General features: G+C 32.6%; 1 protein-coding gene across 1 annotated transcript in view; it reads right to left on the bottom strand.

Annotated features, from left to right (window-relative positions):
- LOC124365605 (integrator complex subunit 1) overlaps positions 1-17,020 on the bottom strand; it is a 66,182-nt gene that overhangs the window by 35,787 nt on the left and 13,375 nt on the right. The window contains exon 5 of the mRNA XM_046821595.1: positions 11,018-11,232. Within this exon, the coding sequence (XP_046677551.1) occupies positions 11,018-11,232 (215 nt within the window). The remainder of the gene's footprint in view (positions 1-11,017; positions 11,233-17,020) is intronic.

Here is a 17,020-nt window from a genome sequence, read left to right as displayed (position 1 = left end):
TATTTCTTTACAGCTAGTAATGTATTATACTGAATAAAATCGATTTTTTGGTACTTATTTCTGTTTTATTTTAGACTTTGATTATATCAATTTTCTCAGAATTAAATTCTCTACAATTAATGTTTGTTGATTTTATGTATTTATTACCAATTTAACAAAGTTATTGTACATCAAACTTAAAAAAAACATTGTTTCGTGCCCCAATTTTTTGCATTTTACCCTGAATCCCTCAAAAACTACTACAGGTACAGTTCTGAAACCTATTTTATTAGCTTTATCAGGTAAAAATACATAAGAATCCACGATATTTCTTACTTAATTAACCTTTCCAAAAGTTCAGTATGGCTTTATTTTACTCTTTACCCAGGAATTCAGGCGAAATCTTTCGCTAGCTGTAACTCGCTAACGAAGCGTTTTCGGACCTATGTTTATATAACATTTTTTCATTATTTTTACTAGTGCAATGTGCTGTAGAAGTGGGGGGAGAACTTCATGAATCACCCTGTATATATATATAATTTTATATATATATATATATATATATATATATAAAATATATATAATAGCCTAATAAAAATATATATATATAATTTTATGGATTTAATATATATATATATATATATATATATATATATATATATATATATATATATATATATATATATATATATATAAAATCAATAAAATTAAATATTATAAAATACATATATATATATATATATATATATGTATTGCTTATTTATAATGTGTGTGTGTAAATGTCTTGGGGTAACTACGATCAATGTCCATGATGACCCAAATTAGCTCCATAGGGGCATAACTGGTGACGAATCAAGTTACACGCAATTTGTGTGAAGCAATCCACCAGAAATGCCCGGATTTGTGGAAGAACAAAAATTCGCCTTTGCACCATGATATCGCACCTGCTTACACATTGTTACTTGTGCACAAATGTTTGCCCAAAACAAACACACTAATGATGCCTCAGCCACCATATTCCTCAGATATATAGACTATACAAGAGTTAAAAACTAAAATAAACATTCTTTAAAAAATAAAATTTTAAATAGGTTTTAATATACTTTTGATGGTTTCAAATAAACATACTTGACGTCTATACTTATCTTAAAAGAAAATCTACATAAAGATTGTGGTTGATCCATGTAATCAGTTCCAAAATATGATTCCCACTTTTAGTTCAACACATAAATAGTATATACTATTGTAATATAAACTAATATAAAGTAAAGGGTGATGCGTTTGCAATTGGGAGCAACGTAAACAGAATATGATCTACAGTTGCTAAAAATTTACGTTAGACACATTGAAAAACTCATCCAGTGGATATAACGGTATATCTAGAAGCCAGTTGTAAAATTTAGTTTTAAAAATATTTATAGGGTATTTAGCTATTGAGGTTATTAACTTATTGTAGATTTTAACTGATATGACTATTTAAAGTTTAACCAAGTCTACAAAAATCAATTAAAGCATCATATTTTTTCCTGGTGTTATATTCATGTGATTTATGTTTGATAAGATGAAAATTTCTTAATACAAATACCAACAATCATTAATTTCTCAAGTTATTCGAAGTGTGCTTACTCAGTCCTGTCACTGCAAATGAGATGATGTTCATATAAAGTGAGTTGTACATATTCTTACGCAAAAATCCATATAACAGTTGTGCGTTTATTGTTTGTAGTAATTCACTTAAAAAGAATTTAAGTTAGCAGTGCCGACTCGGGGTTATCCACGTACCTGTACGTTTCTGCCATGCGCGGTATTCCTCCGTATGCTTCAAAATTGCTTTCATTTAAGTTACAATTTGTTTAATCATTTTAGATACCGAGGATGTATCTTAGAACAACTCAGCATCAAAGCGGGACTCCTGATCAACTAAAATTGCCATTGAAAAGCCAGGAAGGAATTTGGAATTCCAAAATCCACATTATGGGACAAATTAAAAATAGCTGACAATGGATATTTATTTCCAGCACTAGGACGAAAAGCAATTTTCACCCCAGAGCAAGAAAAAGAAATTTCTGACCATGTAATTAAACTAGCAAACTTTTTACAGCCTTAACCATACAGAATTGAGGCGTCAGGCTTTTGAGATCACCAAAAAGAATCACATTAAACACAATTTTAATAGAGGGCAAGGTGTAGCTGGGTATGATTGGCTTTACTTCATCACTAAAAGAAATCCTGAAGTAAAGCTTAGAGAACCCGACAATACTAGCATTAACAGAGTTCGAGCTTTCAGTAGGGAGACACAAACATATTTTCTGATGAGGACTTTAATCAAGCAGAAGAATTTCAAGAACTCGTTGTGATGGATGATGCTGACTCTTCCTTTACAGGCACGTGCTTTGTTGCCTCATCCGTTGTTTCTACTTCAACCAATTTTGCTGAATCTGCACTATTAACAGGAGGCACATGTTATTTTATCTCACCAGTTCCTTCTACTTCAACAAATTGTAGTGAATATATACCATTCAAGGAAGTAGCTCCGATCCCAAAATATATCAATAAAAACAACAAGGTCACGAATAAATAAATGCACTCGGAAATACTTACCAGCACCCGCATCAAGATGAGTTTGGAAGGAAAAAATACAAAATGAGGAAAAGAATGTGCAAAAAGAAGCTAAATAAAAAGAAGTGTCTACCAATTCATTAAGCGAAGCAGTTAAGAAATTAACACAAAAGTTGGGATTTAACAAGGAAGACAGGCCTAACTATCCACACAAGAAGCAAAAGAGCTTCAACCCTTTCTAAAACAGACAAGTCTGAGTTATAATTGAATGAAATGTGTGACAACAACAAGTTAGACGACATTGATATGACATTCAGTGATCAAAATAACGAAAATGTGGTATCTGTGACTAATTTGGAAGAGACAATGAACAATGGTTCCAATGCGTCAAATGTGGATTCTGGTCACACTCCGAGTGTAGTGGCTGGGACAGTCCTGAATACTATGAATGCAATATGTGCATCAAAACGAAAACAAAAACATTGTGCAAACAATTTTATAAATTATACTTCTCAACTTCACCAATCTTGTTTTTGTCAAAATAAATGTATTAGTTTTGTAAACAAAATATGTCAAACTATTTTTGGTGGTTAATTTTATTTTTAACACTCATAAAAATACATGCGCAAAATTACCCCAACCACTGCATGGTACTACCCAATGACATGGGGAAAACTGCACACATACAACGCATTAGTTAGACATTTTTTATTCTACAACTATAATATTTACAGCTCAGTGTAATTTTTATATAGAAGCTAATGTATGTTACTCTTTAGAAAATATATTTTTGAGATTATTTCAGGTAAAATATGGTCAGAAAAATTTGTACTTCCTTAAGTGCACGGAATTCCCCCAGTCCCCCTATACATGACACCACATAAACTAAAGTAGAGATATTTTTTAACAGACCTCGCATATATGTATATATATTTTTTTTTCTTGGATTAACAGAGATACATAACAACATAGTGCTATTACATTCTGTACAAAAAAATCAAAATTTCATAATTGTTGAAAGCCATTAAGCTCTTTTATTTAAGGGCTCTCCTTGCAGTCAACTGAAGTTTTCAGCTCGTACTCTGAAAGTCATGTTTGTGTTGTGTGCTGTAATAAATTATTACCATTAAGCTCTTTTATTTAAGGGCTCCTTGCAGTCAACTGAAGTTTTCAGCTTGTACTCTGAAAGTCATGTTTGTGTTGTGTGCTGTAATAAATTATTACCATTAAGCTCTTTTATTTAAGGGCTCCTTGCAGTCAACTGAAGTTTTCAGCTTGTACTCTGAAAGTCATGTTTGTGTTGTGTGCTGTAATAAATTATTACCATTAAGCTCTTTTATTTAAGGGCTATTTGCAGTCAACTGAAGTATTCAGCTTGTACTCTGAAAGTCATGTTTGTGTGTTGTGTGCTGTAATAAATTATTACCATTAAGCTCTTTTATTTAAGGGCTCCTTGCAGTCAACTGAAGTTTTCAGCTTGTACTCTGAAAGTCATGTTTGTGTTGTGTGCTGTAATAAATTATTACCATTAAGCTCTTTTATTTAAGGGCTCCTTGCAGTCAACTGAAGTTTTCAGCTTGTACTCTGAAAGTCATGTTTGTGTTGTGTGCTGTAATAAATTATTACCATTAAGCTCTTTTATTTAAGGGCTCCTTGCAGTCAACTGAAGTTTTCAGCTTGTACTCTGAAAGTCATATTTGTGTTGTGTGCTGTAATAAATTATTACCATTAAGCTCTTTTATTTAAGGGCTCCTTGCAGTCAACTGAAGTTTTCAGCTTGTACTCTGAAAGTCATGTTTGTGTTGTGTGCTGTAATAAATTATTACCATTAAGCTCTTTTATTTAAGGGCTCCTTGCAGTCAACTGAAGTTTTCAGCTTGTACTCTGAAAGTCATGTTTGTGTTGTGTGCTGTAATAAATTATTACCATTAAGCTCTTTTATTTAAGGGCTCCTTGCAGTCAACTGAAGTATTCAGCTTGTACTCTGAAAGTCATGTTTGTGTTGTGTGCTGTAATAAATTATTACCATTAAGCTCTTTTATTTAAGGGCTCCTTGCAGTCAACTGAAGTTTTCAGCTTGTACTCTGAAAGTCATGTTTGTGTTGTGTGCTGTAATAAATTATTACCATTAAGCTCTTTTATTTAAGGGCTCCTTGCAGTCAACTGAAGTTTTCAGCTTGTACTCTGAAAGTCATGTTTGTGTTGTGTGCTGTAATAAATTATTACCATTAAGCTCTTTTATTTAAGGGCTCCTTGCAGTCAACTGAAGTATTCAGCTTGTACTCTGAAAGTCATGTTTGTGTTGTGTGCTGTAATAAATTATTACCATTAAGCTCTTTTATTTAAGGGCTCCTTGCAGTCAACTGAAGTTTTCAGCTTGTACTCTGAAAGTCATGTTTGTGTTGTGTGCTGTAATAAATTATTACCATTAAGCTCTTTTATTTAAGGGCTCCTTGCAGTCAACTGAAGTTTTCAGCTCGTACTCTGAAAGTCATGTTTGTGTTGTGTGCTGTAATAAATTATTACCATTAAGCTCTTTTATTTAAGGGCTCCTTGCAGTCAACTGAAGTTTTCAGCTCGTACTCTGAAAGTCATGTTTGTGTTGTGTGCTGTAATAAATTATTACCATTAAGCTCTTTTATTTAAGGGCTCCTTGCAGTCAACTGAAGTTTTCAGCTTGTACTCTGAAAGTCATGTTTGTGTTGTGTGCTGTAATAAATTATTACCATTAAGCTCTTTTATTTAAGGGCTCCTTGCAGTCAACTGAAGTTTTCAGCTTGTACTCTGAAAGTCATGTTTGTGTTGTGTGCTGTAATAAATTATTACCATTAAGCTCTTTTATTTAAGGGCTCCTTGCAGTCAACTGAAGTTTTCAGCTTGTACTCTGAAAGTCATGTTTGTGTTGTGTGCTGTAATAAATTATTACCATTAAGCTCTTTTATTTAAGGGCTCCTTGCAGTCAACTGAAGTTTTCAGCTTGTACTCTGAAAGTCATGTTTGTGTTGTGTGCTGTAATAAATTATTACCATTAAGCTCTTTTATTTAAGGGCTCCTTGCAGTCAACTGAAGTATTCAGCTTGTACTCTGAAAGTCATGTTTGTGTTGTGTGCTGTAATAAATTATTACCATTAAGCTCTTTTATTTAAGGGCTCCTTGCAGTCAACTGAAGTTTTCAGCTTGTACTCTGAAAGTCATGTTTGTGTTGTGTGCTGTAATAAATTATTACCATTAAGCTCTTTTATTTAAGGGCTCCTTGCAGTCAACTGAAGTTTTCAGCTTGTACTCTGAAAGTCATATTTGTGTTGTGGTGCTGTATATAAATTAATTACCATGTAAGGCTCTTTTATTTAAGGGCTCCTTGCAGTCAACTGAAGTGTTCAGCTTGTACTCTGTAAAGTCATGTTTGTGTTGGTGGTGCTGAAATAATTATTACCATTAAGCTCTTTATTTAAGGGTCTCCTTGCAGTCAACTGAAGTTTTTCAGCTTGTACTCTGAAAGTCATGTTTGTGTTGTGTGCTGTAATAAAATTATTACCATTAAGCCTTCTTTTATTTAAGGGCTCCTTGCAGTCAACTGAAGTATTCAGCTTGTACTCTGAAAGTCATGTTTGTGTTGTGTGCTGTAATAAATTATTACCATTAAGCTCTTTTATTTACAGGGCTCCTTGCAGTCAACTGAAGTTTTCAGCTTGTACTCTGAAAGTCATGTTTGTGTTGTGCTGTAATAAATTATTACCATTAAGCTCTTTTATTTAAGGGCTCCTTGCAGTCAACTGAAGTATTCAGCTTGTACTCTGAAAGTCATGTTTGTGTTTGTGTGCTGTAATAAATTATTACCATTAAGCTCTTTTATTTAAGGGCTCCTTGCAGTCAACTGAAGTTTCAAGCTCGTACTCTGAAAGTCATGTTTGTGTTGTGCTGTAATAAATTATTACCAGTTAAGCTCTTTTATTTAAGGGCTCCTGCAGTCAACTGAAGTTTTCAGCTTGTACTCTGAAAGTCATGTTTGTGTTGTGTGCTGTAATAAATTATTACCATTAAGCTCTTTTATTTATAAGGGCTCCTTGCAGTCAACTGAAGTTTTTCAGCTTGTACTCTGAAAGTCATGTTTGTGTTGTGTGCTGTAATAAAATTATTACCATTGAAGCTCTTTTCTTATATTTAAGGGCATCCTTGCAGTCAACTGAAGTTTTCAGCTTGTACTCTGAAAGTCATGTTTGTGTTGTGTGCTGTAATAAATTATTACCATTAAGCTCTTTTATTTAAGGGCTCCTTGCAGTCAACTGAAGTTTTTCAGCTTGTACTCTGAAAGTCATGTTTGTGTTGTGTGCTGTAATAAATTATTACCATTAAGCTCTTTTATTTAAGGGCTCCTTGCAGTCAACTGGAAGTTTTCAGCTCGTACTCCTGAAAGTCCCATGTTTGTGTTGTGTGCTGTAATAAATTATTACCATTAAGCTCTTTTATTAAGGGCTCCTTGCAGTCAACTGAAGATTTCAGCTTGTACTCTGAAAGTCATGTTTGTGTATTGTGTGCTGTAATAAATTATTACCATTAACTCTTTTTATTTAAGGGCTCCTTGCAAGTCAACTGAAAGTTTTCCAGCTTGTACTCTGAAAGTCATGTTTGTGTTGTGTGCTGTAATAAAATTATTAACCATTAAGCTCTTTTATTTAAGGCTCCTTGCAGTCAACTGAAGTTTTCAGCTTGTACTCTGAAAGTCATGTTTGTGTTGTGTGCTGTAATAAATTATTACCATTAAGCTCTTTTATTTTAAGGGGCTCCCTGCAGTCAACTGAAGTATTCAGCTTGTACTCTGAAAGTCATGTTTGGTGTTGTGTGCTGTAATAAATTATTACCATTAAGCTCTTTATTTAAGGGCTCCTTGCAGTACAACTGAAGTTTTCAGCTTGTACTCTGAAAGTCATGTTTGTGTTGTGTGCTGTAATAAATTATTACCATTAAGCTCTTTTATTTAAGGGCTTCCTTGCAGTCAACTCAAGTTTTCAGCTTGTACTCTGAAAGTCATGTTTGTGTTGTGTGCTGTAATAAATTATTACCATTAAGCCTCTTTATTTAAGGGCTCCTTGCAGTCAACTGAAGTATTCAGCTTGTACTCTGAAAGTCATGTTGTGTTGAGTGCTGTAATAAATTATTACCATTAAGACTCTTTTATTTAAGGGCTCCTTGCAGTCAACTGAAGTTTTCAGCTTGTACTCTGAAAGTCATGTTTGTGTTGTGTGCTGTAATAAATTATTACCATTAAGCTCTTTTTATTTAAGGGCATCCTTGAAATGTCAACTGAAGTTTTCAGCTTGTACTCTGAAAGTCATGTTTTGTGTTTGTGTGCTGTAAATAAATTATTACCATTAAGCTCTTTATTTAAGGGCTCCTTGCAGTCAACTGAAGTTTTTCAGCTCGTACTCTGAAAGTCATGTTTGTGTTGTGTGCTGTAATAAATTATTACCATTAAGGCTCTTTATTTAAGGGCTCCTTGCAGTCAACTGAAGTTTTCAGCTTGTACTCTGAAAGTCATGTTTGTGTTGGTGTGCTGTAATAAATTATTACCATTAAGCTCTTTATTTAAGGGCGTCCTTGCAGTCAACTGAAGTTTTCAGCTTGTACTCTGAAAGTCATGTTTGTGTTGTGTGCTGTAATAAATTATTACCATTAAGCTCTTTTATTTAAGGCTCCTTGCAGTCAACTGAAGTTTTCAGCTTGTACTCTGAAAGTCATGTTTGTGTTGTGTGCTGTAATAAATTATTACCATTAAGCTCTTTTATTTAAGGGCTACCTTGCAGTCAACTGAAGTTTTCACTTGTACTCTGAAAGTCATGTTTGTGTTGTGTGCTGTAATAAATTATTACCATTAAGCTCTTTTATTTAAGGGCTCCTTGCAGTCAACTGAAGTTTTTCAGCTTGTACTCTGAAAGTCATGTTTGTGTTGTGTGCTGTAATAAATTATTACCATTAGAGCTCTTTTTATTTAAGGGCTCCTTGCAGTCAACTGAAGTTTTCACAGCTTGTACTCTGAAAGTCATGTTTGTGTTGTGTGCTGTAATAAATTATTACCATTAAGCTCTTTTATTTAAGGGCTCCTTGCAGTCCAACTGAAGTTTTCAGCTTGCGTACTCTGAAAGTCATATTTGTGTTGTGTGCTGTAATAAATTATTACCATTAAGCTCTTTTTATTTAAGGGCTCCTTGCAGTCAACTGAAGTTTTTCAGCTTGTACTCTGAAAGTCATGTTTGTGTTGTGTGCTGTAATAAATTATTACCATTAAGCTCTTTTATTTAAGGGCTCCTTGCAGTCAACTGAAGTTTTCAGCTTGTACTCTGAAAGTCATGTTTGTGTTGTGTGCTGTAATAAATTATTACCATTAAGCTCTTTTATTTAAGGGCTCCTTGCAGTCAACTGAAGTATTCAGCTTGTACTCTGAAAGTCATGTTTGTGTTGTGTGCTGTAATAAATTATTACCATTAAGCTCTTTTATTTAAGGGCTCCTTGCAGTCAACTGAAGTTTTCAGCTTGTACTCTGAAAGTCATGTTTGTGTTGTGTGCTGTAATAAATTATTACCATTAAGCTCTTTTATTTAAGGGCTCCTTGCAGTCAACTGAAGTTTTCAGCTTGTACTCTGAAAGTCATGTTTGTGTTGTGTGCTGTAATAAATTATTACCATTAAGCTCTTTTATTTAAGGGCTCCTTGCAGTCAACTGAAGTATTCAGCTTGTACTCTGAAAGTCATGTTTGTGTTGTGTGCTGTAATAAATTATTACCATTAAGCTCTTTTATTTAAGGGCTCCTTGCAGTCAACTGAAGTTTTCAGCTCGTACTCTGAAAGTCATGTTTGTGTTGTGTGCTGTAATAAATTATTACCATTAAGCTCTTTTATTTAAGGGCTCCTTGCAGTCAACTGAAGTTTTCAGCTTGTACTCTGAAAGTCATGTTTGTGTTGTGTGCTGTAATAAATTATTACCATTAAGCTCTTTTATTTAAGGGCTCCTTGCAGTCAACTGAAGTTTTCAGCTTGTACTCTGAAAGTCATGTTTGTGTTGTGTGCTGTAATAAATTATTACCATTAAGCTCTTTTATTTAAGGGCTCCTTGCAGTCAACTGAAGTTTTCAGCTTGTACTCTGAAAGTCATGTTTGTGTTGTGTGCTGTAATAAATTATTACCATTAAGCTCTTTTATTTAAGGGCTCCTTGCAGTCAACTGAAGTTTTCAGCTTGTACTCTGAAAGTCATGTTTGTGTTGTGTGCTGTAATAAATTATTACCATTAAGCTCTTTTATTTAAGGGCTCCTTGCAGTCAACTGAAGTTTTCAGCTCGTACTCTGAAAGTCATGTTTGTGTTGTGTGCTGTAATAAATTATTACCATTAAGCTCTTTTATTTAAGGGCTCCTTGCAGTCAACTGAAGTTTTCAGCTTGTACTCTGAAAGTCATGTTTGTGTTGTGTGCTGTAATAAATTATTACCATTAAGCTCTTTTATTTAAGGGCTCCTTGCAGTCAACTGAAGTTTTCAGCTTGTACTCTGAAAGTCATGTTTGTGTTGTGTGCTGTAATAAATTATTACCATTAAGCTCTTTTATTTAAGGGCTCCTTGCAGTCAACTGAAGTTTTCAGCTTGTACTCTGAAAGTCATGTTTGTGTTGTGTGCTGTAATAAATTATTACCATTAAGCTCTTTTATTTAAGGGCTCCTTGCAGTCAACTCAAGTTTTCAGCTTGTACTCTGAAAGTCATTTTTGTGTTGTTGTTGCAATAAACTATTAACATCTGCATTTTGATAGTAAATTCGGAATCGGATTTTACTAATAATAATATTATTATTTGAAATATACATACAATCCATATGCTGTTGTCATAAAAAGAAAGAAACCTACTTATATTTAGGCTCAACCATTGTGACAATTATCAACGGTTTCTTTCATTATATAAAAATCCTTTCTACAGTTTTGGTATATGTTACACCCCATATAATTAAACTGCTACTTATTTTACAAATTACAACCAGAAACCAGCCTAGAACACACATCCTTAATATGTTCCTCACAGGTCAGTTTTTCATCAATTTATATTTGCAAAAACGTACATGAGTTGTTGACACTATTGTCTGAAAGATAAAAAATGCAATATTTTCTAAATTTAATATAAAATTATTATTGCTTAATGAGTTTTTACTATTTTAAGAAATTTTTTGAAATTAACTGTAAATAAGTAATTATTTGCCCAACATACACTTGATATGTCATCAACATATATTGAAACAAGGAAATTATATAATAGGAATCTGAGTAAGGGTAAATTATTAACATAAAAAATGTACAAGAAAGGTCCAAGATTGAACCTTTATGGAACTCTGGACTGTACATCTAACTTTTTGAATATATGAACCATTATCATGAATAATTTCAGTACATTGAAGCCTATCTTTTAGTTTTTAGGTATAGATTAGCTTACGATATAGGATACATACTGGATATGTCAACAGGTGAGATTGCAGTGACATCACTATCAGAAGGGCGGATTGGATCCTGGACGCCCAATACTCTGGCAAATATCTCTCCTCCCACTGCCCCACGTCTGTGCTGTACCTCTACCAATTGTATCATGTACGCCTTGTCCTGTACTGCCTCGCCCACAGCCATCTCGTCCGCTATTACTGCTTGGTCTAGTGTTTCCAAAAGTTTACTGTTCAAACAAAAAGCACCATTATTACTCGTGACGAAATAAAAGTCCAACAAACAGTGAGCAGATATAATATTAGTTTCAATGTGAGAGTGCAGATTTCCAACAAAGAATGAGCAGACTTGGTCCTGGGTCACTGGATCCAATAGGTCTTGCGCTAGAACCAAATCTGAAATCAGTTTCCACATGAGGGTTTTTAAGTTTCACAAAGAATGCGTAAATCAAATATTTGGCTCACTGGACTCATTAGGTCTTCTGTTACAACCAAATCTGATATCAATTCAAGGGAATGTGATGTAACTGTTTTTAATGTAAATAAATTATGGATCTGGTAACGTACAAACTGGAGTTAAAGCAAGATTTGTCTACCTAATGTAATGAGAGTTTCGTATAAACAACAAAAGAATCATAAAAGGAGTAGAAAAAAGAGAAATAGTCAAAGGTAATTTTCTTCAATTTAGCCTCATTATGCAAGTCCATGGTTAAATTAAAACAGTGCAGCAATTTTAACTATCTCAAGTAAATCTTAAATCTCATTAAATTGTTTAACACATATTCATCAATTACTAAACTATTTTTACAATCAATAAATCAATAAAATTAGAATAAAATAACTAAATAATCATCTGAATAATTTTTAAAAATCATTTGAAACCACATAAAATTCTACAGTGCTAATATCCTACTCCACTTGACTCGACACTACCTAGACATTCCTCACATTCTTCATCTGAATCAGCACTGTAAGGGGTAACACATAGTATAGTTTGTTGACAATTGCTGTTTTAATTAAATTAATACTTAAAAATGAAAACAATGAGGTTATTTTATTGAATTATTCATAATACTATTACTTCTCCCATTAGTATAGAATATAGTACAGAAGTTCACATAAAATACATCTAATATAAGAGGTGTTCGAGATTGTCATAACTAAAATAGTAAAATATCTGATGTTGAGTGGATTTCCAATCATCAAAAAATATTGTTCTGATTTACAAAATCATTCTGAATAACCTAATAAATAAAATGTAAAACGTTTATAATATTGTAAATATAAGATGTGGGCAAATACAATTGTGTAATTTATTCTCAATTCAATAGTCTTTTACAATAATTTATCTTATAACGTTCTTGATGAACATTTATGTACAGGGTGACAATTAAGTCTGGAACCTCTTTTTTAATTTTTGAACCACAATAGAAAGAAATATCAAAGTTCACACGTGCCTACTGGTGATAGTAACGCACACATCTGCCCAATTACCGACCAGATAATCCCTTTGGGGGACGGTCCACAAGGAGTCAGACAAAATTCTTAAATAGCAGCACAGGTCAAGTTTGGTATCAAATTAAAGGTCTTACTTAGCAGAGTACAATGCCACAAATCGGACTTCAAAAGGTGGATTCATTCAGTAGTTATAGCTATTTGAATTTTAAAACAATTGAACAATGTAAATTATTAAGTATTACAAGTAAACACCAATTTTTAAGTACCTGTGATCAAAGTAAGTGTTCAAAATGTTCCCCTCCCATCGTCTGGCAATGTCCTAGGCGGTTGTGAAAGCCATCCACTGCATTTTGAAGGTAGTCACAAGGAATATCTTGAGCTTCTTGGACTATGAGATTTCTTATGTGGCATTGTACTCTGCTAAGTAAGACCTTTAATTTGATACCAAACTTGACCTATGCTGCTATTTAGGAATTTTGTCGGACTCCTTGTGGACCGTTCCCCAAAGGGATTATCCGGTCGGTAATTGGGCAGATGTGTGCGTTACTATCACCAGTAAGCACGTGTGAACTTTGATATTTCTTTCTATTGTGGTTCAAAAATTAAAAAAGAGGTTCCTGACTTAATTGTCACCCTGTATTTATTGAGAACCTGTGAAACATGTGCAGTGACTTGAGAATACATACTCGACATACTAAGAGGTAGACAATTTTAAATTGTAGACTTTCATTAACATGAGTATTGAAATCCAAAAATGAAATAAACTTAAATTGTAAAACTACCTGTTATCTCATTTTGAAATTGACTTTACACTTTACATATTTTATAACGACAAGTCTTCATTAAGCGAGGATGTTTCACTTTGTTTGTTAGGAATATTTTGTTAGGAAAAAAGCTGTGAACTAAAACTAAACTAAATGTTTGTACTTCATACCTTATTGTAACATGTCTGATATAGTAAGACTCTGAGAATTCAAATGCACTAAATTTACTCCAGACCTCAATATCAGACTGCCAATTGACACACCAACAGCTTATCACAGTTTCGTTAATAAATATTCTTGTGTACAATATCAATTTCACTTACTAAAGAAAGTTTTAATATGTGTCTATATTTCATAGAGTTCATATCTAAATCTTCTAAAAACATGAATACAAAAGTACAAGATAACCAAAAAATATAAATACAAACAAAAATACAATACAAATATAAAAAAGTTCCTGCAGCACTATTTGATTTTAGTTATTAGTTTTTTAGCAGACCATCAGATTAAAACTATCAAAAAAGTTTATTGTACTCACTTATGGCTACAGATGTCACTTATTTTTCTCATGTTTTTTTTTTTTTTTTTTTTTTTTTTCAGGACTATTTATCTAGAGACATGGAAGTTGGAGAGAACTTGGTAGCCTAAAGTGCTAGTAAACTAATTTTGTTTTTATTGTTACATATGCTTGGTATTCTTGGATTCAAAAAGGTACTTTAAACCTGTACAAACTGTAATGCAAGCACTCGTATAAATCCTTTTTCAGTATTTCATCAGATAATCTCAAGTATTTCCCAATGCAGTTGTGAGGTTGCTCTTGTCTTTTAGCTGGTTTGATAGACTTCTGACCCATTTTCACCGACATTAATTGAGGAGCTGGATGGAATAAGAGTACATTTGAAAATTAGTGAACAGTTTTCAGGAAAATGAGTCTAAATGTTTGACGTTAGTTAAAAATATATTTTTAATTGTTGGCTCTGATTAAATACTTCAAAGAAACATGAATTTATTATTATTCCTGAATTCGCTTAAAAATTATTACACAAAGTAAAACCATTAACGATTGAAAATATTAAAACTATTTAACACTGAATTGAACAATATATGTTTTAAAATCTTTTAAAGAAGTCCAAAAACATTTCTTTCAAATCAAACTTTCCCAGTTGCATCTAAAATGGCATTAATGCTTCAATATTTTTTATGTTATTTTCTTTTACAACTACAGCATTACATTTTGAATCCATTTCAATAGAACAAAAAACAGAGTACGTTTTCAAAACACAAAAGGGGATTGGAACTCCCAACCCATAATTAAGATAAATGGTCACAATACCTTGTATGTATTTATTTAACAGTATTGTTGAACTTTCCACTATGCCTTTTTTGTTATAGTAATCCATTATGTTTATCCATTTAAAAAATGTCTTTTGCATGAAAAACATCAGATGGACGAGGTTAATTGCTACACTCTTCAAGTATTTTCACATATTCTGAAGCTGTTTGAATTGTATCCCTTTTCTTAGTTTTTTATGAATGCAGTCCAAAGTTCCTATCACACACGCACACGCACAGTATGAATGTCCTCTGACTGAGTATATAGTGGTTTTCTATTTCAACAGCTAATACCATTAATAAAAATCCTAAAATATTTTAACTTTACATTTTAATTTTGAGCCGCAGTAGCATCAGAGAAAAGAATTCTTTTTTTTGTTGACGAGTCAATCTTTTTCCTTATGCAGTCATAAAACATAGAGCACATACTTTCACAGTTCCTTAATTCGTGATAAACAGCAATATAATCTGAGACTGAAAAATAAATAAACCTCCTCTGGCTAGTGGGTGTGCCAGTCTTGATACTGTGTTATAAAAGTGTTTTTGAATGGAAAGTGCTAACTGGTGACTCTTGGTTTTGTTTATACTATCAATAAATTCATAATAAACAGGTTAAGAAATAAAATTTTGTTTTTTTACAGTGGGATTCTATTATTTTTTTACACTTATTAAAAAGACATAATTAACCTAAAATTAAATTTAAAAGTTATCTGCTAAATACTGTTTTGATAATTTTCTGAAACATTACCAGTACTGGTAACTGTTACTAAATAATGAGGTAGTGTTAAGTAGGGCATATAATGACCACATTATTTTAAGAATGAACTATTTGTAAATGATCAGTGTAACCTAGGCCTACCAGCTTAGTCATGTTTGAACTCCTGTAATTTTCACTGTATGTACTCAGCACCATAAAGGCAAATTATTACCATATTAAAGAAAGAGAAAAAAAACAAACAAATTCATTGTAATCAATATAGCTTACTATAATATTATTTATTAAGAACTACACTACTTCACAGGAAATGTCACATGCTTGAACTGACAGGTGGAAGAGAAGGATACTATCTGACTCCAGTTTCTTATCAGCTAGTGATAGCACAACTGATAGAGTAGTAGAAACCCAACCTAAAATTCTTCAGTTCAAATTTTGAGGACTTTTATTTTTACACCGAATATCAGTAATCTAGCTAAACCTTTAGCTATTTACTACCATACATGAATAATTTTTTTTAAGTATTTTTTATTTTTGTACAAGAAAATTTTGAAAATTACTGACACTTATTTATGAATTGATTTATTGAAAAGCTGTCCGCTTTTTAATAAATTATAAGTATTGTTATTTATTCTAAGTGAATTTTATAATTATTTTTGTTTGTTTTTGTTTCACTTACCGACTGTTTTGAATATTCTGTTGTTCAGTTATACAGCAGGACATTATTTGTGTTACAGGTAATATAGTGGTAATGATGAAGAAAGGACCCAAATACTCCTGTGGCAAATGTTTAAAAAATGTCTCTAAGAACAGTAAAGCAGTTCTATGTAAGGTTTGTTTACAGTGGTTTCACTGTAAATGTATTGATGAATCAAATAACATTTATGAAAAAGTAAAAAAAAAAACAACAAATTAAGTGGGCATGTTCAGATTGTACTACATCCGAAATTGATGACAAGAAAGATGAAGATCATAATCTGGTTAATGAGGAATTAATGGAACAATTGAGAAATCAAGACTCAATAATAAAGACAATGTCTGAAGATTTGCTCCTGACTAATGATGAGATTAAAAAACTAAGAAACCATAATAGCCAACTTGAAATACTTGTATTGGAAAAAGAAGAAAAGATCATATTACTTGAAGGGAAAATTAAACAACTAACTGAATTAGTTAAAGACGTCAAAGTAGCCAATGGCCAAGACCAACAACAAGATGATGAAAGATTGATTGACACTTTCATCTCAACACCAAAAATTGATAATGGTGAATTAATAAAAATGAGTGAGTTAGGCATGACTGTAAAACATTATTCTAGTATAGTTAAGAAGAAACAAAACAAAAGTAATAATTTAAAACAAAATCAGTCTAAGCGTAGGCTTAGAGGGTCAAACTATAGTTTTAATTCCACTAACCGTTTCAAATACTGAAAAGAAAATATGGATTTGTGCTAACAGCCATGGCAAGGATTTGTCGTGGTATGTAAACTCGCAACAGGATAAGCATAAGGCTGTTGGCTTTGTCAGACCTGGTGCTGGCTCAAAACAAGTGATAGAAATGTGTAACAATCTAGAAGAACTTCACAAGGAAGACACTCTGGTTCTCTTATGTGGGTCGAACGATGTAGCAAAGAATGAGTCACAGGTACTCATCATTGGAGTTTCTGATATTCTCAGGAGAGTTAATGGAACCTGCAAGATAGTTTTGGTTGACTTGCCAACAAGGTATGATCTGGTGGAATGGTCATGT

The sequence above is a fragment of the Homalodisca vitripennis genome, chromosome 6 (assembly GCF_021130785.1).
Source record: "Homalodisca vitripennis isolate AUS2020 chromosome 6, UT_GWSS_2.1, whole genome shotgun sequence".
NCBI lineage: Eukaryota > Metazoa > Arthropoda > Insecta > Hemiptera > Cicadellidae > Homalodisca > Homalodisca vitripennis.
The sequence above is the reverse complement of the archived record's forward strand: the minus strand, read 5'-3'. Positions and strand labels throughout refer to the sequence as shown.